We start from the raw sequence: 26397 nt of genomic DNA on the forward strand, positions 1-26397 counted from the left end.
TCAAAATGTGCATTGTAATTGATCACCTTGTTAAAAAATCAACATGATCAGGTTTTGGATAAAATTGTTCACATCATCAAATGTTCAAACGCTTTCGAGACAAAATTTAAACTCATAAAGAATCAGAATGAGGAGATGTGGAGCGCCAGCGGCAGTCCGCTGTCTGTGACGCTCTTCCTTCCTTTCCCACCCAGTGAAAACAACGGAGTCACACTGCCAGTCGAATCTCTGCTTTGCTTTCAATCTCGACTGGAGTGCTGTTATTTGAGATTTTAACCTTTTTTTTCAAGAGATGATTTGGTTTGGAGTATTTCACCCGAGGTATGCGTAAAAAGGCGCACCGTTTGCCGCGACGCATGGCCACCGCTTTCGACGAACACGACTGACAACTCCTCCGAGTCGATTAACGGTCACACCGGGTGGACTATATACAAACAGCCACCTGTTGTCAGCGAGGAATCCAAACAGTATGAAGATCGTTTGCCTGTGGTTGTTGTGCATCTTGGATCTGTCAGGTCAGAATGTCAACGAACGATCTAATATCCTACTCTGAATTGTACGTTTTAACCATCGATGCATGGTTCATGTTTTATTGGTAATTTGAATCTATTCCCCTAAAATTTAGAGCAACTCCTTTGGTTTAAATCGCGCGAGATCAAGCAAAATGCGAGCCCTCTTCCACGTTTCCTGTCATTGTTCTCTGGATCTGTGGCTCAAGGAATGTTGGATAATCTGATATTGCTTCAGGACTTGTTTCAATAGTGGTCATTTCAGAAGGTTTGTGAGTAACATGCTTCGCAAATTCCTTCATGTAGTTTGCTATTAGAATGTTCGTGTTTTGTTTTCCAGAGAGACTTCCATGCTGTATTATTGTGGCATTTTACACGATGATTAATCAAATATACAAGTAGGCATATACTCGTTCAGTATCACGTTCACTGACCAGCCACGACATTATGACCTCTTGCACAATAATAATAATAATAATCCACTACTTCATTAGAAGTGCATAAAATATTCTGCCTATGATGCAATCGTGTTTCACTTTGTATACCACTGCAAACTATATTAAAATTAAAGGAAAATTACTTTGAATGTACTTAATTCGAATATGTACATCAGTTGCACATACATGAAATATGGTAAACTGACATTTTATTGTTTTCGAGAATGTCGGGATTACATGAGTTTACAACATTTTAATCATGTGCAACTGCTGGACTGTACACGAACAAATGAAGGACTTTTTTTAGTGTACAATGACAATAATGAACATACTGACACACCTCTGACAGCATCAATCCAACCTTAAAAATATTTACAAATCATGATGTTTAATACAGCTCATGTATTGATATTGGTATATTGTACAAAGTGGCCATTATCTTGTGGCTTGTTGAGATTAAAGAAAATCCTTTGGACCCTTTTTACCTGTACTTAAGTCAAACCTACACATCGCATTGCACATGATTAAAATGTGTTGAAGCAACGTACTGTACATCCTTTCAACATTTTGCAGGAAAGGAGAAGAATATTACATCTTTTCACCTCTTTTTAATCACCAGCATCTAAATCAGAATCAGAATCAGAATCAGAATCCTCTTTATTGGCCAAGTATGTAGAACACACAAGGAATTTGTCTCCGGTATAACACGCTGCACTAGTATCATCGTAAACAACAAAATCATTGAACCATTTTAGAGTAACCACTAGTTTTGAAGTACCATTTTGTGGTGCAAGAAGAGTGACTACGTCAGTGACTGTTTAAGGAGTTAATGGCTAGAGGGAAGAAGCTGTTTAAGTGTCTACTGGATTTGGTGCGCATGGATCTGTAGCGTCTGCCTGAGGGGAGTGGCTGGAAAAGGTGGTGGGCAGGGTGCGGGGGATCCAGGAGGATTTTCCGTGCCCTTGTCTTGATTCTTGCAGTGTGCAAGTCCTCAAGAGTGGGTAGGGCGGTGCCAACGATTTTTTCTGCCGTCCTAACTGTCCGTTGAAGTCGGATTTTGTCCTTTTTTGTGGCGGCCCCAAACCAAACCGTGATGGAAGAACACAGGATTGATTCGATGACTGCAGTGTAGAACTGTCGTAGCACCTCCTGTGGCAGGCCATGCTTCCTCAGCAGCCTCAGGAAGTACATCCGCTGCCGGGCCCTTTTCAGGATGGAGATGGTGTTGACTTCCCACTTCATGTCCTGGGAGACTGTGATTCCCAGGAACTTGAAGGTCTCGACGGTTGACACAGGGCAGTTGGATAGTGTGAGGGGCAACTGAGGAGAAGAATGTTTCCTGAAGTCCACGATCATCTCTACAGTTTTGAGCGTGTTCAGCCCGAGGTTGTGTCGGCCGCACCAAAGCTCCAGCTGCTCCACTTGTTGGCGGTACGCAGACTCGTCGCCGTCTTTGATGAGACCGATGACCGTGGTGTCGTCTGCGAACTTTATGAGTTTGACAGCTGGATCTGTTGAGGTGCAATCGTTTGTGTAGAGAGAGAAGAGCAGAGGCGAGAGGACACATCCCTGTGGGGCACCAGTGCTGGTCGTGCGTATTGATGATGTTGTTGCTCCCAGTCTCACCTGTTGTGTCCGTCCCGTCAGGAAGCTGAGGATCCACTGGCAGATCGTAGGGGACACACCGAGGTGGAGTAGTTTGGGGGTGAGGAGTTCCGGGATGATGGTGTTGAACGCAGAGCTGAAATCCACAAACAGAATCCTTGCGTAGGTCCCTGTGCTGTCGAGGTGCTCGAGGATGTAGTGCAGACCTATGTTGACTGCGTCTTCCACAGACCTGTTTGCCCGGTAGGCAAACTGGAGAGGGTCCAGCTGGGGTCCAGTGACGTTCTTTAGGTGATTCAGCACAAGGCGTTCAAAGGACTTCATGACCACAGACGTCAGGGCGACAGGCCTGTAGTCGTTCAGTTCCGATGTTGCCGATTTCTTGGGAACTGGGATGATGGTAGACTGTTTGAAGCAGGATGGGACCTCACACAGCTCCAGGGATCTGTTGAAGATTTGTGTGAAGACCGGAGCCAGCTGGTCAGCGCAGACTTTCAGGCAGGAGGGGGACACTTTGTCGGGCCCCGGAGCTTTCTTGATCTTAAAAGTTAAGTACTTTGTAGATAGGTAGGTACACATAGGTACTTTGCAAATTCTGTAAAAATAAATACATATAATAAAATCAGGTGTCAACAGCCATTATTTAGGTATGTGTCTGTGTGTCTCATATATTTTAATCTGTGTCAGATATTTTTAATCTACACATATCCATTTGATAATTTCATCGCACTTTAAAAATGAACTGCTCGTGGAAAACAATGACGATAATGAATAGGATGACAGAGTTTTTTTTTCACAATATCTTTCTTTATTCTCATGCTGAAGTAAAAAAAAAGTATACAGGGCATGAATGAGCCAACATCCTCCACATCTGATCACATTTATTCCATAGCCTAACACACATGTTTTTGGAATGTGGGAGAAAGTCACGAGTGCCAGGTGAGAATGCACACAAGCACAGAGAGAACATGCAAATTACTCACATGGGGGAGAAGTTCAAACCCTCAACTTCAGAACTGTGAGGCAGACATTTTAACCACTCGGTCACTATGTTGGCCTTACCTGGATTATTTCGATCTAGAATTTGAAAAGCGATTGAACTAAATCCGAACTATGTTGCTTTTGGCAGACGAGTGGATTGCTTTAACAACAAACTCATGTTTTACAGATGCTGTAATTGACTTGACGATGATATCCACAGCAGAGGTCATTCAAGTGAATCACTTCTCCATCTCATGTATTAATGGAGCGCGCACCCCTGCCCAAGTGGAACTGGCCATCAAGCGAGACAACAAAATCCTCATATTTCCAAAGATGCCAAACTTCAAACTGCATAAGCCGAGGAACAAGAAAGTCGTGGCCAGAGAGTTCAGAGATTTGGATAATGTGGGTATATTTTACTGTGAATCAGCTCAGGAAGTTCCGCCGCTTGAGACAGTCACAATGATCAACAACTTCGGAAGAGGTGCGCTTATATTTTATCTGATCTTGTTATGATTGCCTTTTCATTTCAGTTTCAATTTGGGGAAATACTAATCAATAATGTTTGTGTTATTCACAGCAAACTTTGTCCCAACTCACCTGACAATAACTGCTAATAAAGGGGAAACAGTTCACCTCAGCATGGTACTCCTGAGCTCCGAAAAGAGGGATGTTACGTGGAAGTACAACGGCAAGCCAGCTTTTTTTTTTTTTTTTTTAATACATCCACAAAAAAAAATCCTGTTGCAGGATACATTGAAGTCTATGTCAATAACAATGTACTTTGTGTAGGAAATTACTATTACATGACTCACTGGAACGACATGGTCAACCGCACCGCAGTGTTGACAGTGGAGAATGCAGCTTTGGCCAATCAAGGCATCTACAGTGCCAGCTATGTGGGGGACAGTCCTCTTCAGGGGGCCTGGATGAGACTCATTGTCAGAGGTTAGCTCCGATCGTGCGTCAGCCGAAACAGAAACACACCCTTCATAATGCATTTTAACACCTCAAGCACCAGATGTAGCAAGACTTTTTAATGGCACACAGATGCTCATGCGACGACATGTAATAGCAAGGCCATAAAATACCAGCTAAAATGGCCAATAAATCAGTCAAATGTAGCTTCAGTGTAAATTAGGCAACTGTAAGTCGTCCCCGTTGTCCATTTGAGGACATGCGTACTTAAGCTAATACGCACAAAGGCACAAATTAAAGTACAATTAATCATAGACTATGAAAGTTGTCTGTTAACTGGAATGTGCACAAGGACACGATCACATTTTTTGATCCACTACTACAGTACGTGAATGTGAAAGGACAGTGCAGTGGATTTAAGTTGTTTGAATCTACCATCTTATCCTGGATGTGTGCAGTTTAATGAAAAGCCTGAAATGTCCAAGACACACGCATGCCTCTGGAGTTTGTTGAGAGCTCATCTTTTTTGTTTTTGTTTTTGAAACTTAACAAAGCAAAATATGTACAGTAAATTGTTTTTGTCGTGCCGTGCAGTTCGATACCACCGCAGACTCCAAACGCAACAATCAAGACATTTTTAATTTTATGCATTTGTTCCTCTTCGCAATACTCGGAACTCATCTCTCTTGCAGCAGATCAAATGACATCGTGAAAATATACCGCATGTTGTGCCTCACGCAGTATATACAGTATTGTGAGAACGTTTCAAAGCTGCAGTGTATGGCCCCACTTTAACTCCGTTAACCCTTTCAGGGCGGCGATTATTACAGTGGACAGCTGATCATGTCATCAGGTTATAGGGTGCACAAAAGGGTTAATATAACACTTGGAAAGTACGACTTCGGAAAATACAGAGAAAAGCTGATTTGGTGTGCATTGAATGAGGTGTAAATTCAATGCAGGATTTGTCCACATAATATAGTGTATTATTCTTAAGAGACATTAGTCAGACATCTCCACCCGCCATCTGTTTGGCTTCAGTTTTCTTATTTTTCAATTTCTGCGTGGAAGTCATAATTTCATTTATGACTATGCGTGAAGCGGCCCGATTTGTCCAGTGGTTAGCGCGTCGACCTCACAGTGCAGAGATATCGGGTTCAATTCCAGCGCTGGCCTCCCTGTGTGGAGTTTGCATGTTCTCCCCAGGCCAGCGTGGGTTTTCTCCGGGCACTTCGGTTTCCTCCCACATTCCAAAAACATGCATGACAGGCTGATTGAACACTCCACATTGTCCCTAGGAGTGAGTGTAAGCACGGATGGTTGTTCGTCCCTATGTGCCCTGCGATTGGCTGTCAACCGGTTCAGGGTGTCCCTCGCCTACTGCCCGAAGACAGCTGGGATGGGCTCCAGAACCCCCCGCGACCCTTGTGAGGATAAGCGGATGGGACAATGGATGGATGGACTATGCGTGTAATGTAGCCAGATACATGACACAAATTCATATACTTTAGACCAGAATCAAATATAGCTGGCCGAAAGGAAATCACATTTTATTTGGGATTTAGTAGGATGAATTTGTGAATGTTCCAATTAATTCCAAACATTTAAACTTTTTGTAGCTTGTCCAAATAAGAAATGGGGTCCCTACTGTGACAAAGATTGCCCGGAATGCCTCAATGGTGGCGTGTGTCATGATGTGGATGGAGACTGTATCTGCCCTCCTGGATTCATGGGAACTCGCTGTGAGACAGGTTGGTACTCCTGAACCTTGTTGCAAAACGTATAAGAGATGGGGTGATGGAAGGAAATTTGAGGAATATACTTAAATTTCCATTTATTCAGAATATCCTTATTATATTCCCATTCAAAAGTTGACATATTGAAATGGCTCAATGCATTGAGCATTATGGACAAGTTCACAAAAATTCCAACTAGCGAATGCAGAATTGCGTGTTCACTCACTCTTTGTGGACGCTATTGGTAGCAGGTGTAAAAGTAATGAAGACCCTTATTTCAAAGAGGATTTTGTGGTTTTGATGGCTCTCATGGTACAATTTGAAGAGCTTTGTTGTTGTTTACGATGATACTAATGCAGCGTGTTATACCGGAGACAAATTCCTTGTGTGTTCTACATACTTGGCCAATAAAGATGATTCTGATTCTGATTCTTTGCGCGCAATTATTGAAAGTTTATGATGGCATGGCTCCTTGTAACTGCCTCTAAATCAGCCCCTAGCTCCCTCAGAAACTCCAACACTGCATTGCTGAATAGACAACATATTAGTGTAATATCTGTATATGTTTCTGACATTTTAAACATGTTCATTTGAGCATCGATCTGTTCTCGTGCTCGGCTCTCATTTTGATTGTGCCTTTTCATCACGGTTATGCATAGCTGTGCCATTTGCGTCTGCCTTTCAGACACTGTCTTTAACCCTTTCAGGGACAGCGGTTACTACAGTGGACAGCCTAGCATGTTATCAGGTTACAGGTTATCATTACTGGTGCATGAAAGGGTTAAAAATGCAAAAGCGGTCATCACAATTGGTCTCAGACTGCTAAATTACATTGCACATGCTGAATAAATCCATTTGCATTTACTCCTCTCCGAGAACACGCAATATGAACCACACTTTGGGCATTTGGCCGATGCAATTCAAGTTTCACCTGGATGTCGATGAGCTTCCACATCTGTTTGCATGAGAAAATCAAGTTTTGGCTTTTTTGAAGGCCAAAACTTTTAGTGAATCGGGGCCTACATGCTGCCTGAAAACTGCAGGGATCAAAATGCACCCCAAATATACTGAAATTCATCTCCTTGTAGTTGGGCGGAAAAAAACACATTGATGCTTCTCTGATGATTTGTAGCCTGCAGAGAAGGAATGTTTGGCCGAAATTGCCAAGAGTCGTGCAGCTCAGAGCGGGACTGCAAGGGGCTGCGGTTCTGCCTACCAGACCCTTATGGTTGTTCTTGTGGTAGCGGCTGGTATGGGAACCGATGCGAGAAGGGTAAGCACGATCTGCAGTAACTTTGTCAGCCTTAATGAGAATATACTTCAATAATGTACTGCTTGTGTTTTAGTATTTTATGTATTCATGTGTACATGCTTCTGTTTTTTTTTTTCAGCCTGCCATAATGATATGTATGGACCCGACTGCAGGCTGAGCTGTCGATGTCAGAATGGAGGAATGTGCAATCGCTTCAGTGGGTGTCAGTGTCCCACAGGATGGAGGGGACAAAACTGTGAAAAATCTGGTACGTTTTTATGTCGGCCTCATGGGGGCGTTCACATTTGGCAAGTTCTGAACGGTTAATATGACAAAATAGAAAATATTCTGGCATGATTATACTTTTTTTCAAGAGAGCAAGCATTTAGCTGATGCCTACCAACGCCTACTCATTTCACAAGTCTGAAAGTTGCAGAAGTTTCTAACAATTAAACTTCCAAACTAAGAAACAATCCACATAAAAAGTAAAAACACATCTGTTGAATTAGCTGCTTTTGTAATGTTTATTATGCATGGAACAGTCACATGCTGAAACATCACATCACTGACTGAAATGGTGTTGTTCTCAAAAGATGGATCAAAAGATTAGTATAGGAGCCAAATATGGAAGGTGTTGATCCAGAAGGGCGCACAGGCTTTTGACCGCTTTGACGGATTTGTAATGACCAGATGCTGCCAAATTGCTGTAAACCTGATTTGCTCCGGCAAGAAAATTAGGACTTAGCAGTTTTTTTGCTGAGCGCACGTGCACCTGTCTATGAAAAATAGGATGCCATGTAACTCCGATATGTGACAAGAAATTGATAAGGAGCTATCAAAAAGTCAGACTTGCGAAAAATAATTTGATATTGATTTCTGAGTCACATAAACCAACAAAATAAAATCAAACTCAAACATGGGTATCTGCCCATTTTTTTATTTTGTCAATATTAAATTGTTGCAATTTCCAGTTTGTCCAATAAGGGGTGCCTATAGCAAGTCATCACATGATTTTGAGGAGCATTTTTTTTTCAAACATGATGTCCTTCTTGACACATCCCACCCTTTCTTTCTTTCTTTCTTTCTTTCTTTCTTTCTTTCTTTCTTTCTTTCTTTCTTTCTTTCTTTCTTTCTTTCTTTCTTTCTTTCTTTCTTTCTTTCTTTAATGTGGACTTGGGGCTAGCCCAGGATTTGGTAGCAGCATGTCCTGTAATTGTCACGTCGCGTGCTCGCCAGCAGGTGGCGGGTTCTCCCGCCACCTGTTCGGCACACCTGCCCGTTATTTCGGGCTGATTACGTGCCTTTATTAGGCGACTCCGGCAGTCATCTCACTGCCGGAGAATTCCTTACCGTGCCATTGTTCGCTATTTGCTATTCTCGTCGTTCGACCATTTCTCGCTGCCCTATTGCCTTACGGCCCCAATTCTTCGCGTACTTCATATTGTCATCTAATTGTTTTCTCGGTAGTTCCTCGCCCTTTATCGTTTCGCGAGCGTTTTCGGTTATCTTCCATATTCTTTCCTGGTTCTTATTTGACCAGCGCTTTCTGTTACCGTTTTCCCTGTTCGGGCTCCTTTTGTTATTTATTAAAATCCCTTTGTTCACACAAGATCTTTTCGTTGTCTGCTTCTCCGGGGATCCACCTCGTCTTTTTTTTCTGTTGTGCACGAGGCGATTTCTCATCGCCTCGGGCTCAACGTGACAGAATTCTCCGGCCACCATGGATCCCGCAGACGCCGAAAAGATCTTGTCCGCTCTTGCTCGACAAGAGCGGCAAGTGAGTCAGCACCGCCAAGCCCTTACGGAACTCAACGGCGCGGTCTCCATGCTGGCTCATCGGTTCGATGATCTCGAACCTCGCCTTATTCGGGTGGAGGAACGAAGACCACCTTCCGGGCTTCGTCCTACCACCCCGGAGGCTCCCTCCTCGTACCCTCCTATGTCGAGGGAGCCCTCGCTTCCACACCCCCCTCGCTACGGGGGTGAACACGGGCAGTGTGGACACTTCCTACACAATTGCTCGCTAATATTTGACCAACAGCCGTCCGCCTACGCTACTGACGCCGCCAAGGTGGCCTATATCATGAGTCTCTTGACAGGTCCGGCGGCATCGTGGGCAATCGCGACCAGCGACGCAAAGCCGAATCTCCGCACCTCCTATCCGGATTTCGTGGCAGCCTTCCGTCGGGTGTTCCACCATCCCGTGCGGGGCAGAGAGGCGGAGGGGCGGCTGCTCGACCTGCAGCAGGGAAGGCGTTCGGTCGCTGACTACTCCATCGAGTTCCGGATCCTGGCCGCGCAGAGCGGTTACGACGATCGGGCCCTGTGTGGACTGTTTCGCCGTGGCCTGAACTCATTACTCAAGGACGAGCTGGCGACCCGCGACCACAGCACCGATTTGGAGGAGCTGATCGACCTCGCCCTCCTTATGGACAATCGCCTGAGGGAGCGAGGCCGGGAGCGTGGAGGTGATCGGTATCCGTCCCGCCGCACCACGTACCGTGAGGAACATCGTGGGTTCGGTGATCACCCCCGGGACGAGCCGATGCAGCTGGGCGGCAAGGACGGTGGTGCGGAGGAAGAAAGGCGCCGTCATCGCGACCGTGCTACAACTAGCGGCGACCAACCATCCCCCCGCGCCGCAACCAGCCATCCGGGATCGTCCTTCCACGCTCCTCCCGAGTACTGTGAGTCACGGCCCCGCGCGTCGCCCCCCGAGTCTAGGCGAGTCGATAAGCGACCAGGACATCCTAATAGACTCGAGCTCGAGGCGGAGGTATTCGGCGAGTCCCGGTCAAGACGGGTTCGGGCCCTGGTGGATTCGGGAGCCGATGATTGTTTAATGGACACTAATCTCGCGTCCGAACTGGGGTGCTTTTTAGAGGAGTTGGTTGTGGCGAAGCGGGTGCGTGATCTGGATGGGCGCCTCCTGGCGGTGGTAACGCATCGAACGGAGCCGTTAAAGCTTTCATTATCCGGGAATCATATTGAGCATCGTCGTTTTTATGTTATGCGGTCCCGGAACGCCCCGATCATCCTCGGTTTACCCTGGCTCCAGACGCATAACCCGGTGATCTCATGGGCGCGCCCCGCTATCGATAGCTGGAGCCCTTATTGTTACCAGCACTGCCTGCGGTCAGCCGTCGGGAGGCACGAACGCGTCACGCCCCCCGAGGAGATCTGCCTTGACGGAGTGCCGGAGTGCTATCGGGATCTTGGGGAGGTCTTTAGCGAGGATCGCGCGCGCTCCTTGCCCCCACACCGCCCCTACGATTGCGCGATAGACCTGCAGGCGGGCGCTCCGTTGCCAACCTCGCGTCTGTATCAGGTATCCCATCCCGAGCGTGAGGCGTTAACGGAGTATATTAACAGCTCGCTCGCTGCAGGTCTCATCAGACCATCACGCTCACCGTTAGGGGCGGGTTTCTTCTTCGTAGGGAAGAAGGATAAGTCCCTACGACCCTGCGTAGACTATCGTGGACTAAATGAAATTACAATTAAAAATAGATACCCGCTACCCTTGTTGGACTCCGCCTTCGCCCCATTGCAATCAGCCACCATCTTCTCAAAATTAGACTTACGCAGCGCGTACCACTTGGTTCGCATCCGAGAGGGCGACGAGTGGAAAACCGCGTTTAAGACCCCCCTGGGCCATTTCGAATATCTCGTCATGCCTTTTGGCCTCACAAACGCACCTGCCGTCTTCCAGAACCTCATTAATGACGTGCTCCGGGACATGATCAACATCTTCTGTTTTGTTTATCTTGACGACATTTTAATTTTTTCTCGTTCTCTGCATGAGCACCAGCAACATGTTCGGCTGGTGCTACAACGTTTGCTCGAGAACCGGCTCTTCGTCAAGGCAGAAAAGTGTGAGTTCCATGTTCCCGTCATCTCCTTCCTGGGGTTCATTATAGAACAGGGCAAGCTACGGGCGGACCCCATTAAGACGCGTGCGGTCACTGAATGGCCGGTCCCGTCCAACCGTAAGGAGCTGCAGCGCTTCTTGGGGTTCGCCAACTTCTATAGGCGTTTCATCCGTGGTTACAGCCAGATGGCGCTTCCCCTAACCCGCCTTACCTCGGTCAAAATCCCTTTTAAGTGGGACCCTGCCGCGGATGCGGCGTTCGCGCGTCTTAAGGCGGCGTTCACTAGTCCCCCGGTGTTGCAACATCCTGACCCTGACCGCCCTTTCGTCGTAGAGGTGGACGCCTCGGATTCAGGGGTGGGTGCGGTGCTGTCCCAACGCTCCCCAGTCGACCAGAAGCTGCACCCCTGCGCCTTCTTCTCCCGTCGACTCAGTGCCGCCGAGTCGAACTACGACGTGGGCAACCGGGAACTGTTGGCTGTGGTCACCGCATTACAGGAGTGGCGGCACTGGCTCGAGGGGGCTAAGGAACCGTTTACCGTATACACGGACCATAAGAACCTCGCCTACCTCCGCTCCGCGAAGAGACTTAACGCCCGTCAGGCCCGGTGGGCCCTCTTCCTCACCAGGTTCGACTTCGTTCTCACCTACTCCCCCGGTTCCAAGAACACTAAGCCTGACGCCCTTTCCCGGCTCCACGAACCTGCGGGGAGGGACCGTTCCCCGGAGACCATCCTCCCGACCCAGTGCATAGTGGGGGCCGTCCAGTGGGAGATTGAGCAGCGGATCCTGTCCGCCCTGGTGGGGGTGCAGGTGCCGGCGGGGTGCCCAGCAGGGAAGCTGTTCGTGCCTCCTGCCCTCCGTTCGGAGGTCCTGCAGTGGGGACACGCATCCAAGGTGGCGTGTCATCCCGGGGTGAACCGGACTGTGCAGCTCGTCGCCCAGCGTTTCTGGTGGCCGGAGCTCCGCCGCGACACGACGGAGTTCGTCAAGGCCTGCACCTCCTGCGCCTGCGGCAAGTCGTCGCATCAGCCCCCGGCGGGACTGCTCCAACCGCTGCCCATTCCTCCTCGCCCGTGGTCTCACATCGCGGTGGACTTCGTCACGGGCCTACCGCCTTCCCGGGGCCGGACGGTCGTGCTCACGATCGTGGACCGCTTCTCCAAGGCCGCTCACTTTGTGCCCTTGTCCAGGTTGCCGTCGGCGCTGGAGACCGCCAACCTCCTCATCCAGCACGTCTTCCGTCTCCACGGCATTCCGGCGGACATCGTATCGGATCGGGGGCCCCAGTTTGTGTCCCGCGTCTGGAAGCGGTTCTGCCGGTCCCTCGGAGCTACGGCCAGCCTGACCTCGGGATACCACCCTCAGTCCAATGGGCAGGCTGAGCGCGCCAACCAGGATCTGGGGGCGGCCCTCCGCTGTGTCTGTCTCCACCGTCCGGCATCCTGGGCCGACCACCTGCCCTGGGTGGAATACGCCCACAACACTCTCGTCTCCTCCGCTACAGGCAGGTCGCCGTTCATGACGGCCTACGGCTACCAGCCACCGCTGTTCCCGTCCCAGGAGGGGCTGGTGGAGGTCCCTTCCGTGCAGCGCCACCTTAAGCGGGCCCATCACGTGTGGAGGGAGGCCCGGGCTGCGTTGTCCCGCACGGCGTCCCGGAACCAGCGGATCGCTGATCGTCGTCGGCGCCCGGCGCCCTCATATGCGGTGGGAGAGAAGGTGTGGCTGGCTACGAGGGATCTTCGCCTGGCCGGCTCGTCTGCCAAACTGGGGCCCCGATTCGCTGGCCCGTTCGAGGTCGAGGCCGTCATCAGCCCCGTCGCGGTCAGGCTCCGGCTGCCGGCCTCCATGAAGGTCCACCCCGTGTTCCACGTCTCCCTGCTCAAGCCTGTGTCTTCCAGCGCCTTGGCGCCCCCTCCCGCTCCGCCGCCGCCCCCGCGGGTGGTCGACGGGGACCCGGTGTACACGGTTCGTGCCATCCTGGACTCTCGGCGCAGGGGCAAGGGCTTCCAGTACCTGGTCGACTGGGAGGGCTACGGGCCGGAGGAGCGGCAATGGGTGCCTCGCTCCTGGATCCTTGACCCGTCCCTTCTGCGCGACTTCCACGCTGCTCATCCGTCCAAACCGGGTAGTCCGCCGGGAGGCGTCCGTTGAGGGGGGGGTACTGTCACGTCGCGTGCTCGCCAGCAGGTGGCGGGTTCTCCCGCCACCTGTTCGGCACACCTGCCCGTTATTTCGGGCTGATTACGTGCCTTTATTAGGCGACTCCGGCAGTCATCTCACTGCCGGAGAATTCCTTACCGTGCCATTGTTCGCTATTTGCTATTCTCGTCGTTCGACCATTTCTCGCTGCCCTATTGCCTTACGGCCCCAATTCTTCGCGTACTTCATATTGTCATCTAATTGTTTTCTCGGTAGTTCCTCGCCCTTTATCGTTTCGCGAGCGTTTTCGGTTATCTTCCATATTCTTTCCTGGTTCTTATTTGACCAGCGCTTTCTGTTACCGTTTTCCCTGTTCGGGCTCCTTTTGTTATTTATTAAAATCCCTTTGTTCACACAAGATCTTTTCGTTGTCTGCTTCTCCGGGGATCCACCTCGTCTTTTTTTTCTGTTGTGCACGAGGCGATTTCTCATCGCCTCGGGCTCAACGTGACAGTAATACTCCACAAGGAGGGCAAGCTGTTATTATAATTAAGCATGAAATCAAGTGGAAAAAATGAACCAACGTTTGTTTTAATACTATCAATCCTTAAATAATTATTTTTTGTTTTTTTTTTATATTCTCAACTGAATGTCAAATTAAATGCTTTACGATCCCATTGTCTCCATTAAGCCAATGATAAAAAATGCATTATGTTTTTTTCAACGTATTTTTTTTTCATCTTTATCATTATTTCTTCCTTTTGTTTTTGTTTTTGTTTTTAATGACACAATCTCTCCCACCAGACCGGGCTCCAGAAATTTTGGACTTGGATAGTAATTTGGAATGGAATCTCAATTCCAGCCCAAAAATCTATTGTTCAGCAACAGGCAATCCACTGCCTAGTCATAACAGCATCGAGCTCCGAAAGTTGGACAGCACTGTGCTCAAGGTAAGAAGACCAACAATTATGCCAATTATTCCAAGCCAGTGTGAAACTTATAGTTTCATTCTGAACACCCTAAAATCTGTCACACAGTCTGTGCAACCATTCCCACTTTTTAGCAAAAGGGGAATAAAATTGCATTGTCATCTCAAGAGAATCAGAGTTGTATGTGCTGAAGAAGTCATTATATTGTTCATTATTATTTCCAGACCCGACCTACTGTTTTCAAACTGCAGAAAAGCTCAATTAGAATTAGTAATCGATTTAAATATACTGAACCAATAAATCCACTATTATCAAATAAACACGATGAAATTTTATGTTCTGGTTGTGTTGAAAATAGCACAATTAATGAACAAAGTACACAACAACCTGCTCTGCCACACTATTCAGAAGCTGTTTGAAATTAACGGGTACAAGTCTCTCCAAAAAATTCGAAAACAAGAACAAACATTCAGCAAAAGTATGTTTCTGTAAGAGGTGCTAATTTGTGGAATCGTTTTGGAACTGACCTGAAAAGCGGTGTTGTATCGCTTGCTCGGGTTCAAAAGTAAAGTACAAAAACGATTTCAGTCATCTCTAAAATGCTAAATTGCTTAAGTGCTTGGAATGTGATTGCTTGAGTGTGGTGTAGTAGAATACTGATTATACATATGATAGTACAGTGATATATAAATGTTCCAGAATGTTTGAGCTTACGTACTGCAAGTACATACTGTATGTTGTAGGCATACGGTATGTACAGTAATGGGGTGTTCAGATGGCACACATTTGCTCCGGTGCTGCACCAATGTATTTTGTTGCGATATATCTTACACCAGAGCAAATTTTGTGGAGCGTTCACACGTACAAAGCCGCTGAGCATATTAACCCTGGTGCAGCCCCACTTGCGTTCACACAACAGTTTCTGCAGTGGTGCAAAATGATATAAAACAAAGAGTTGTCGTGTTGTTTCATTTTAAAACATACACAACTGAAGCAACTACTGTACAGCACGTTCTTCTCCTTCTCGGTCTCCGTGCCTTCTGCTCGAGAGGCGTTCAATAACCGCCCCTGAAAACGTAAATCAACGATGACTTCAATGACACTCAGAAAAGCAAACATATCATGCGCCAAACAGAAAATCAAGAGAGGAAATCACAAAATAAATTCTATGAGGGGGGGGGGTTGTGAACACACAACAGAAGAACAAACTACACAAACAACTCCGAGACAGTCCAGTCTCCTGCAAAAGGAAAGATGACGGAAGTACAACAGAGCTCGGAAGCAACACATTCTAGCCGTATGTAATCAACTCTTCTCTTGCGTAGCGAGGCTACTCCTCCCGCAAACCAGCATTTGCTCCGGAGTAAATTTTTAACCCTGTAGCGTTCACACGAACCATTTTACATCGGTGCTGCCCCGCAAACGAGCATTTGCTCCGGAGCAAAATTTTAAACCACCTCCCTGAGCAGGGTTAAATTTGCTCCAGTTCAAGCTGTTTTCAGGGGCTACACCGGTGTAACTTTGCACGTGCGAACACTCTACTGGGGCTGCCCCGGCACAGCACTAGAGCAAATGTTGCCGTGTGAACACCCCTTATGTACACGTGTCAGTGCAGTTGTATCCTCGAGTAGGTCTATAGTACCGTGAAAAAGTGTTTTTGCCCCCTTCCTGTTTTCTTATTTTTTTGAATGTCGGTCACACTTCAATGTTTCAGATCATCAAACAAATTTAAATATTAATCAAAGATAACACAAGTAAACACAAAGTGTAGTTTTTCAATTAAAGTGTTTATTATTAAAGGGAAAACAAAATCCAAACCTACATGGCCCATGTGGAAAAAGTGTTTGCCCCCCTAAACCAAATAATAACTGGTTGGGCCACCCTTAAGCAGCAGCAACTGCAATCTAGCGTTTGCGACAACTTGCAATGAGTTTCACAGCGCTTAGGGGGAATTTTGGCCCACTCATCTTTGCAGAATTGTTGTAATTCAGCCACTTTGGAGGTTTTTCGAGCATGAACCGCCTTTTTAAGGTCGTGCCACAGCATCTCAATAGGATTCAGATCAGGACTTTAACTAGGCCACTCCAAAGTCTTCTTTTTTTTCAGCCATTCTGAGGTGGAATTGCTGGTGTTTTTTGGATCATTGTCCTGCTGCAGAACCCAAATTCGCAATACAAATTTGATTTGCATTGGCATTTTGTTTGCCACACACACAAATTCTTAAAAAAAAAAAAAGGACGAGATGAAAAAGGGGGGGAGTTAACAGAAGAGAATGAAAAAGAAACGGAATATTGAAGATTAGAGCAGTATGTTTTCAATTTTTCAGGTTCCACCGTCAAACTGAGCTGTTTTATCGCAGCACCAGTTTCACCGCATTTTCTGTGCTGAACATATTTTATGTGTCTTTACCATTTGTATATTTCACTGACAGGCATCTCACACTGTCATGGATTCGAATAAAAGTATAGCCATGTTTGAGATTCCACGTCTGAGTGCTGAACAGGGAGGATTATGGGAGTGCAGGGTGTCAACCAACGGAGGGCAGGACTCCCGTAAATTCAATCTTACAATTAAAGGTCAGTCTTAGTAAGTTTTAATCGTTAATGTCGGGAGAAGGGGAGACAGTGACACAGGTTTTATCTCATTCTTGTACAGAACCACCAGTGCCCACCACTGCTCCCATACTGCTGGAAAAGAGGAGTAAGCAGCTACTTGTGATGCCCATGGATTGCCACAAAGGAGACGGGCCCATTGTCTCCACCACCCTCCTCTACAAGCCTGTTGGGAATGAAGATTCTTGGTCCTCCATTATCGGTAAATATATCATTCATCGTGAGATCTACTTCTACACCTACTAATTAGAATTATCAGTCACCATCAGAGTACAGTAGTCCTTCACCAAGCCAGTCTTGAAATATGCTGCCATTACTTTGTATTTCTTTACAGTGTACAGTGACAAAGAACCGATCACCCTGATGAACCTGGAGCCGTCAACACGCTACCGTGTGCAGGTCCAGCTGACTCGCCCTGGTGCGGGAGGAGAAGGGGCTCCGGGGCCAGAGGCCATCATGGAGACAGATTGTCCTGGTAAGACAAACAGACTGTGACAGACAATTGTTGAATTTGACTTGAAATTTCAAATATGAGCGTATTGCGCCTGGCTAAAACAATCAACAGAAATAGGTCAACAACTGAGACGTGTTTCTGTTTGCAATGCAAACGTGCTTCAGAGATGCTGTGCAAACAGTCCAGAATAGCATTGATTCCTAAATTGAAATGGATTTGTCTGCTCTGATGAAAATCAATCTTTGATCAATTCTCAGCAATATGTCTGAGGGAATGTAGTAACAATTTTCCCAAGACTTTTGTCATTTTCGTATAGGCCACTGTGCATTTGGGACATTAAGTGCACAGGATAAGTGATAAATCATGTATGAAGAAGCGTTGCCACCAAATTGCATCTGAGCTCTTCAGGAGTTTCCTTGGGTGTCATGACAATATTTTGACTCTGGTGTTCTGTGGGGTCTTAACTTTGAGATAATCCTGTGTCTCCTTGAGAATAGGGCCACTAATGTGATAACAAAATGATGTGGGTCAGAATACAGTGGAATGCACTGTAGCTCAGTGGACATTTTAGGAAGGAAAGGAAATTAAGTTAGATGTAATGGATAAGGCTGTTGCCGCCCCCCGCAGTTCATCCTGTGTTCTCTGTCACTGCAGAGCCCACAGTTCAACCAGAGATTGACATCAGCTTGGTGGAAGGTCGCAATGTCACTGTGCGATGGCGACTGCCCAGCAACAGTGGCATTAATGTCGACACAGCCAGTGGCTTTTTAGTGCAGCTCTTCGGCCCGCCACCCCAAAGTGAGAAACTCCTGGAGGAAACCACCCTGTTAAATGTCCTGTCCAAAAAGTTCCACAACATGGAGTATCAACAAGACTACACAGTGGTGGTGCGCCTCATCAACTGTGGCAGCCAGGGGCCTCCTTCCAAACCCTACCACATCCGCATCAACAGCCAGGGTAACTAGCAATTCAAATTAGGTTGGAAAGGAGCAAAACTGCAATCAAGTCCTCGTTTTTTGAGTGGCATGATGTATTTACAAAAATAAAGTAGGCTTCTACGAAATAAATGGGGAGGGAACTGTTCCTTCGATGCATGAAGCATGGCTGATGCTCGCTGGTTGTTTGCAGAACCTCTCTACCCTCTAACCTTGTGGCACTGGGCCCTGAGAGATTTGCATGGAAGCAGTATACTGCATGTGGTTCATGTGTAATACTCCATTTATGGTAATGGTCCTACCAAGTGTCATGTGTTCTTTTGTCACAGGCCCATCATCCCCACGGAACGTCCAGGCCCTGTCCCTATCTTTGTCAGCCATCCAATTGAGGTGGCAGCCCCCCGAGGATGTAAATGGAGGCGTCATGAAATATGTCATTGAGTACCAGCCAGTCAGCCAAGGGGGCCCACACCTTTGGGTGGACACAGATGATGGCAACAAGACCACGAAAGATATTACGGCGCTCAACAGCAGCACGCTCTACCAGTTCAGAGTGAGGGCTTTTTCCAAGGTGCCAGGAGAGTGGAGCAAGTTCGTTAAAGCCATTACACAAGGAGATGGTAAGTTGCTAAGAATCAATACAAGAGTCACTTCTTCTGAGTATAAAGAATCCGATTGACGATAACAAACTAAAAGAATAATTACGGTTGTTGAAGCACCTGGTAAAGTGCCGTTCTACACCACTGCAAACAATACCACAAAAATGCATTGGTATTGTTCATACCTCTATGATACATTCTGCTACGCATTCAAATATGCAGATGAGATAAAATTATATTTCAGTAAGACTGCCTCGTGATGTTAGATGCATTTTCACTCAGAAATGTCCGAAAAGGGTTTTTGCTAAACTCAACATATCAACCAAAAATTGCTATTCGACATTTGTGAGGCTTGAAGGCAAATGTCATTGAAAGTGTTTCTCAAAGGTATGTTAGCAAAAGGCCAGACTCTTTCAAAAAGAAGTTAACAAATATCAGGGGCTCAGAAGCATAATGCACTTTTGTTTTATTTTTGGCAAAACGTGCTTACCTGCCAAGCTAAAACCTCCGATAAATATCTTGACTGTATTTATGGCTCGTTTTATGTTATCCAAATATGAGACAGGACCACCCACACAGGTTCCAGAGACATCCACTCAGGATCATACGACAAGATCCGTTTATCTCATCTGTCTAAAAGTCATCTGCTCCTTATTTTTTTTCTCTCTGTCTCTGTTCTCTTCCCCTGTGCCAAAAAAAAAAAAAAAAAGGTCTGCAAAGTTTAACGCCGACCACCCACGGTATGGTTCGGAAACCTGCAGGGGACAACTACCAGCTGTTGGTGGCAGTGGTGGGCTCAGTGACGGTCACGTGTGTGACCATTCTGCTGGCGCTGCTTGCGCTTTTCTTCATTCGCAAAACTCTACTCAACCGTCGTCGCACATTCACCTACCAGTCTGGATCCGTAAGGAACTCATCATTCATACGTTTTGTTATGAATTTCATAAAGTTAAGGTGTTCCGATATTTTTTGTCTAACATTCCAATTTCATTCACATCACCTTGATATGTTTGTATTATTGCTGAGATGAGCACTGCTGCCACCAACAGGGTGAGGAGACAATTCTGCAGTTCAACTCTGGAACTCTGACCCTAACCCGAAGGCCTAAGCCCATCCCGGAACCCCTTACTTATCCAATCCTGGAATGGGAAGACATTAAATTTGAGGATGTCATCGGTGAGGGCAACTTTGGACAGGTGTGCCAAATGATATTTTATTATCATCATTTACTTGTGCGACCACATATATGAGTTAACAGAAATTTCACAATTAGGTGATCAAAGCCATGATCAAGAAAGATGGCAACAAGATGAGCGCCGCCATAAAAATGCTGAAAGGTGAATGAATGCAAAACTGTATTTGACATGCAGATGAAGTCCTTCTGCTGATGTGAAGCTCTATTTTTTTTTTTTTGGTGGCATTTATTGAACAACACTATTTCTGCTTTTCATCTCCCTGCAGAGTTTGCCTCAGAAAATGACCACCGAGACTTTGCAGGGGAACTGGAAGTGCTGTGTAAACTAGGCCAGCATCCCAACATCATCAACTTGATTGGAGCGTGTGAGAACAGAGGTTAGGGCCTGACACCCAATGTGCTTTTTTGTAATGGCCTCTAAAATCAATGCTGGCAATGTTTACTTCATAGCGTAAAATAAACAGAGCCGTGTTTAATGTTTCATCACAATTAATCACACCATAATGTGATTAATTGTTTATTCATTTTGCTATTTCTCACCACCGAAGGTATTTTTAATGATGAAAGCTATTAAATTGAGTTGAATATCATTCAAATGTATTTCTGCTGGAACATCATACGCACATGGATTCCACCACGATGGAGCCATTCAAAACAACTGCTGGGTTCTTGGCTCATGACATAGTCCGTCTGTTTATCTTATTGTCTCAGGTTTGCTTGACATCGTTCTGACTGATGTGAGTGTTCAGTATGTGTTTCATTGCTACAACTTTTTACATAACATAGTATGCTTTGATTCTGACAATGTTTGAACAAATGTAAATTACACTACAGATGTTTACATAACACAGATTAGTCTACATTTTTAAGCAAATCGCAGAACCAAATCAGCCCTCAAATGTAAATATTCAATCTCACATGTTCGCAATTGTCATTTTAGCCTTTAAACATACTGTATGGCCCTGCTGTTGAACACAGCAGACGAAAATAACTTGGTGTTTTGGTGAATGGTGTTTTGGCCTTTTTGAGCTTTCTGATCAAGATGTGTTCATTCACTCATTATCCTTCAATTTGGAGAAAAACGACATTGGTTTAAATGTACGATTGGTACAGGCCTAGACCTTGTGTCAAAAGTTATCTTAAATGTCCTAAGAATGAAGTCTAAAATTGACCGCAGCTGCCAACTTTAATAGGAGTCTATTCAAATTGAAATTCGTTTTTATTTTGACATAAAAGACCGTGCAAGATTGAATGCAAATTATTCACAAGAAGCCTCTCCCAGCTGACTGGATGAGGAAATGTCTGTAGCCTGGAATCATCACCATTCAATGGCAGTGTGCGTACAGGCAAACTAGCATTCACATCATCATTCAGATTTACGGGGCAAGTTGGAGTCTTTAATTAACCTAACACGCATGCACAATTTTGCAATGTGAGAGCAAGCTTGGGTACCCAGAGAAACCCCTCACTAGCAAAGGGAGAACATGCAAACATCACACAAAAACATCAGAGCCAAGATATGTGTGCACACTCATAAAAAAAGTGCTCCCTCTTGCTGCTTGCCCTGAAATACACCAACAACGAGAACGTCTATTGAACATCTTCATGACCTTGAGGAGCTCTATTAGATGCTGTCATCTCTTAAGAAAGTCTGGCGAAGCTCTTGGAGGCTTTTATGAAAACTCTCATTTGCCTTTTTCTGTCACACATTGTACGACCAGTTAAGGCTGTCTTTCAAAGATTTTAGCAATAATCTGTCTAGATTGTGGGTGAATTCATTTGCTTGAAGAGAATGTTTTGACCTGTTCCAGGTTACCTGTACATCGCCATAGAATATGCTCCGTATGGCAATCTTCTTGACTTCTTGAGAAAGAGTCGTGTCTTGGAGACTAACCCTGCCTTTGCCAAGGAGCATGGCACAGCCTCTACGCTCACTTCCCAACAGTTACTGCAGTTTGCTGTTGATGTGGCGACTGGGATGCATTACCTCAGTGACAAACAGGTAAGATAGTGAGGGCTCTATTTTCATCGACAGCCAGACGTGTGCTCGGAGTAAAAACTGGCGAAGCTTCGTCGTTTATTGTGTTTTGGGATTTGGCAAAACACGCTGTGCTGTGCTGGGCGTTTCTGTGGACCGAAGGTGTTTTATTTTACATGCACCTGACAATTTGGTGACAGGAAGTAGATTAGGCAAGCTAAAAGCAGGTCTAAATTGTGGCACTGGTGGTGTCATTCGATTTGGTGGAGTTGGTAGAAGTGCAGGCAGATTCTGCTCCTCACTTCGATTTTATTTTACAAAGTTCTTATAGTCCAGTTCTTAGAGAACTCGAACTGAGTGCACACCTCTTCAAAAACACAAAAGTTCAGATTAGTTGTATGCTCATAATCAATATATTCTGATGGTAGTGTTGCCTGTAATAACTTCTCCCTTCCTCTTCTCCACTTCTTTAAAATCAGTTCATTCACAGAGATTTGGCCGCCAGAAATGTTCTTGTTGGCGACAACCTTGTGGCAAAGATAGCAGATTTTGGTCTGTCCCGTGGTGAGGAGGTTTATGTGAAGAAGACAATGGTAAGTATTGCCTGAATTAGATTTGGCTTTTCAATTGAATCAAGTTTTCTCGTTAGTGAGACAATGGGTAGTTTTATCAGCAGGGCGGAGTCACATACCTGTAACACATGTGGAGAGAATGGAGCTAGATCAACTTTAAAGTTAGGAGAAAATGTATAAAGAGATTAGTTGATTTGTATTGGATTTTTGTCATTTTTGAAGACAGTATTTTAGCACCCGTTAATCATCATGATATTTTGTCACTCCCAGGGTAGGTTGCCTGTTCGCTGGATGGCCATTGAGTCTCTGAACTACAGTGTGTATACAACCAAAAGTGATGTGTGAGTAACAAGAACAGCTTCCAACAAGAAAAAAAAAACCTAAAGAAAACAGATAGTTTTCACAACATAGTAAGCTAACAGTGTCGACCTGGGTAACTAATATTTTCTTTGGTGCCTTCATTGATATGAAAATCCTTGGCTGATACGTCAAAGTAAAAACAATTCCTTTATGGAGGCAGAACCCCTCCACCCCCCCCAAAAAACTTCTTTCACCCTCTCATGAGCTTACACTAGAAAACGGCTGTCAATAACCCAACAACAAATCATCCCCCTGCCACTGGAGGGATGATAGGACTGTGTGTTGCGTGTGATAAGAGCAACACGGAAGTCTTGGGTACAACTTAGCAGACGTTGGGACGTCAACTTGAAACTATTTATACGCACTGTAGCAAACAAGTGAAACGAGCAGAGAAGGGCAAGTCACAGCTATTTGTAAACATCAGCAGTATTTGAATATACAAACGGAGAGAAACAACAAACAAACTTGAAGGTGTAATAAGATAATGTAGACACAATGTAAAATATGACAACAATGCTAATCCAATCAAATTTTGCACTGTATAAGGAAGAATGGTACACTTGGAGTGGAGTAATTTTCGGTGGTATTTTTGTGTTGCATTTTGCATGCCAGAGAATCTGTAACTCAAAACAGCTGCACTGTTTAAGAGTTCCATGATCTTTGTTCTCAGGTGGTCTTTCGGGATTCTCCTTTGGGAAATTGTAAGCCTTGGCAAGTAAACACAGTCTTATTTGAATCATCATAATCTAATCAAAATAATAGTCCATTTTAAATGACAGCATATTCTCTATGGTTTCTAAACAACGTGATGATAGACATTATGCATGTGTGTCAGGTGGTACGCCGTACTGTGGTATGACATGTGCTGAGCTTTATGAAAAACTGCCACAAGGCTACAGGATGGAGAAGCCCAAGAATTGTGACGATGAAGTGTAAGTTGCGTTTTTTTCCCTCTCTTCAGTCTGTTATCCAGACCATATGAGTCAACTTGATCTGCCCCTCTCCAGGTATGAGCTGATGAAACAGTGCTGGAGGGATCGGCCATATGAAAGACCCCCTTTCTCTCAAGTCTCGGTGCAGCTCAACCGAATGCAAGAGGCCAGGAAGGTAAAGACGAAGCCCGCTCTTCTTTGTAGTTATTTTGTTTGCAACACCTTTTACAACAGTATACTGGCTATTATTATTGCTAGGAAACTAAACCAACAAAAGAGGAGCTACAACTGAGTTTTCAATAATAAGCATGTTTTGATAAAACCCTTCCTTTTTCCAGGCCTATGTGAACATGGCACTTTTTGAGAATTTTACTTACGCTGGAATAGACGCTACTGCGGAGGAAGCCTGACTACCAGCCCCCCCAGGCCCTGGCATGCCACATCACTTCAAGAAGAAGCCCAAAAGATTTTCACCACGTTACTGCCACCTTCCCGCGGCACACCGCAGAGAGAGAAGGACCAGACGGTCTTTCAAAACCACCCAGTTATAGATGGAGGACTGTGAAAGGACACTGTGTGAAGGTATCTGAGGCATTAGCAGATGTGAAGTATGGCCTCGGATGGAGACAATCACTCTCAGAAGAGCCAACTCATCGGGCTTCCTGTTGGAGATGTTACACTTTTGACCGGGAGTCAAAGGTTAATGGAGTTATGTGGCTTGCTGTTCCACCACAGGGTCTGTGGGGTACTCATACCGGATATTATTTGCTCTCCGTTCTCCCAAAACAATGGGCATGGAGTGAAGCATAATCATTGAAGTTCTCAGACTCTTAAAAACACATACAACAGCACTTAATACAAGCCTTTTTTAATAGTCAGTGGATTATCACCGCCATGTGAACTACTGTACAGTAAGTTGTATAGCTGTGTGTGTGTGTGTGTGTGTGTGTGTGTGTGTGTGTGTGTGTGTGTATGTACAGTTTCCAGTAGAGTAGTTCACATGGTGGTGATAATCCACACACACACACACACACACACACACACACACACACACACACACGCGTAGTATTTTGTTTTAAACGCCTCCTATAGCCTGAATGTAATTAGTCCACACAAATGCACTAATGAATGTTTGAATGTTTTGGCTTCCAACAACATGGGTATATTTTTTAAACATTTCTTTTCCGGTGTGTTTTAAGTCTTTTGTTCACTGACAAACTGCAGTATAGGTCACTGTTTGGGATCCTCCATACTATCAAAAATATGTTTTTTAGTTGTTTTTATGTGTGTGTAGGTTTGTGTGTGGGTTTTGTTGTTTTCTTCTTTGTGCAATGCAACATAGCTTTTACCTAAGCCAATTGTATGATTTTGTTTTCTTTTTCTTAATGGTATGTACATTTTATATACAAGGGTGACATTCAGGAGTCTCTGCATTGAGCAGTTAGTCCACTTATAGGTCAAATGATTTATAATACAGTAGTTACACTTTCTACTTTCTTCAGCCATTTGTTTGACACAAATGACCTCACAGTTATGGAGATTAAAAAAATCTTCTGATTTGACAAAGGCCAAGAGACTATTGAAACTAGTTGTGTCTATGTGGCAGTAACCATAAATTAATTTTAGTACCACAGATGTGTGACCCTTTCAGAGTTGGCAATGGGTAGCGATGGGAAAATGAAGCTTCATGATGCTTCATGAACCAGTGGCTGCACTTTGTTTTACTCATCTAGATGGCACTGTTAGGTTAAAGAAAGGGGGTTAAGAAATGACAAGTCAGTGTGCTTCCAGGCCCGTGTTGTACAGAGTGCCATCTCGAGGTGTAAAAAAAAAAAGTGCTTCATGAAACATCTTGAAATTTCATTTTCCCATCACCCATGTAATGGACAATCATTCCTGAAACATATTATCCCATTTTTATGGAACCAATTGAGACATAGCTGTACAGTATATACAAATGTATTTTTTTTCTTGTTATAAATGAATGATTGAATCATTTACTACATTTCTGCCTGCGGTGTCAGATTGTTCTTCAAATTGTGACCGAAAATGTTCAATTAAACTTGTACATCCTGTGTACCTTTTACCTTATCTTGTAATGTCCGCCATTTAACCATGCGTGCGAGAATGTCCTTGGGTGAGAATGTACAGTACAGTATGTTTTTAATTTACGCTCACTGAATAAAACTTTTGATATGTAAACTACAACTATTCTTACTTCTTTTTTTCAGCTTTTCTATTGTTGTTTATTTTCTTTGTATAATTCACCGGGACAAAACGTTTTGTTGAAACAGAAGTGTGATATTGTTATTTAACCATAAATATGCCAGTTTTAATGCACCCTTTTTTAAATACTGAAGAGCATGGCTACTGCTTTGAC

General features: G+C 45.2%; 1 protein-coding gene across 3 annotated transcripts; it reads left to right on the top strand.

The window, feature by feature from the left end:
* Nucleotides 1–182: 182 nt before the first annotated feature.
* On the top strand, nt 183–26225 carry tie1 (tyrosine kinase with immunoglobulin-like and EGF-like domains 1). Of its 3 annotated transcripts, none has more exons than XM_052073328.1 (24): nt 183–515; nt 3720–4016; nt 4113–4223; nt 4325–4480; nt 6070–6201; nt 7319–7459; nt 7578–7703; nt 14253–14401; nt 16812–16956; nt 17036–17194; nt 17327–17467; nt 18101–18403; nt 18711–19001; nt 19691–19884; nt 20030–20176; nt 20254–20317; nt 20442–20552; nt 21987–22177; nt 22633–22746; nt 22996–23066; nt 23756–23796; nt 23921–24017; nt 24093–24192; nt 24356–26225. In XM_052073328.1, exons 1-24 carry the CDS (start codon nt 470–472, stop codon nt 24425–24427), a joined length of 3399 nt encoding a protein of 1132 aa, XP_051929288.1. In that variant the 5' UTR covers nt 183–469; the 3' UTR covers nt 24428–26225. The 3 variants fall into 3 exon arrangements, with proteins under 3 accessions (XP_051929288.1, XP_051929290.1, XP_051929289.1); XM_052073329.1 differs by lacking the exon at nt 183–515 and adding an exon at nt 756–777; XM_052073330.1 differs by lacking the exon at nt 18101–18403.
* Nucleotides 26226–26397: the final 172 nt, after the last annotated feature.

Source organism: Hippocampus zosterae, chromosome 8 (genome assembly GCF_025434085.1).
Source record: "Hippocampus zosterae strain Florida chromosome 8, ASM2543408v3, whole genome shotgun sequence".
NCBI classification, from domain to species: Eukaryota; Metazoa; Chordata; class Actinopteri; order Syngnathiformes; family Syngnathidae; genus Hippocampus; species Hippocampus zosterae.

Bases quoted from the DNA above. Each gene is read 5' to 3' on its own strand.
- tie1 (XM_052073328.1), top strand. From the start codon at position 470: ATGAAGATCGTTTGCCTGTGGTTGTTGTGCATCTTGGATCTGTCAG. The intron at 6,202-7,318 runs GTTGGTACTCCT...GATGATTTGTAG, and splicing joins GGGAACTCGCTGTGAGACAG to CCTGCAGAGAAGGAATGTTT. The intron at 22,178-22,632 runs GTAAGATAGTGA...CTTTAAAATCAG, and splicing joins ATTACCTCAGTGACAAACAG to TTCATTCACAGAGATTTGGC.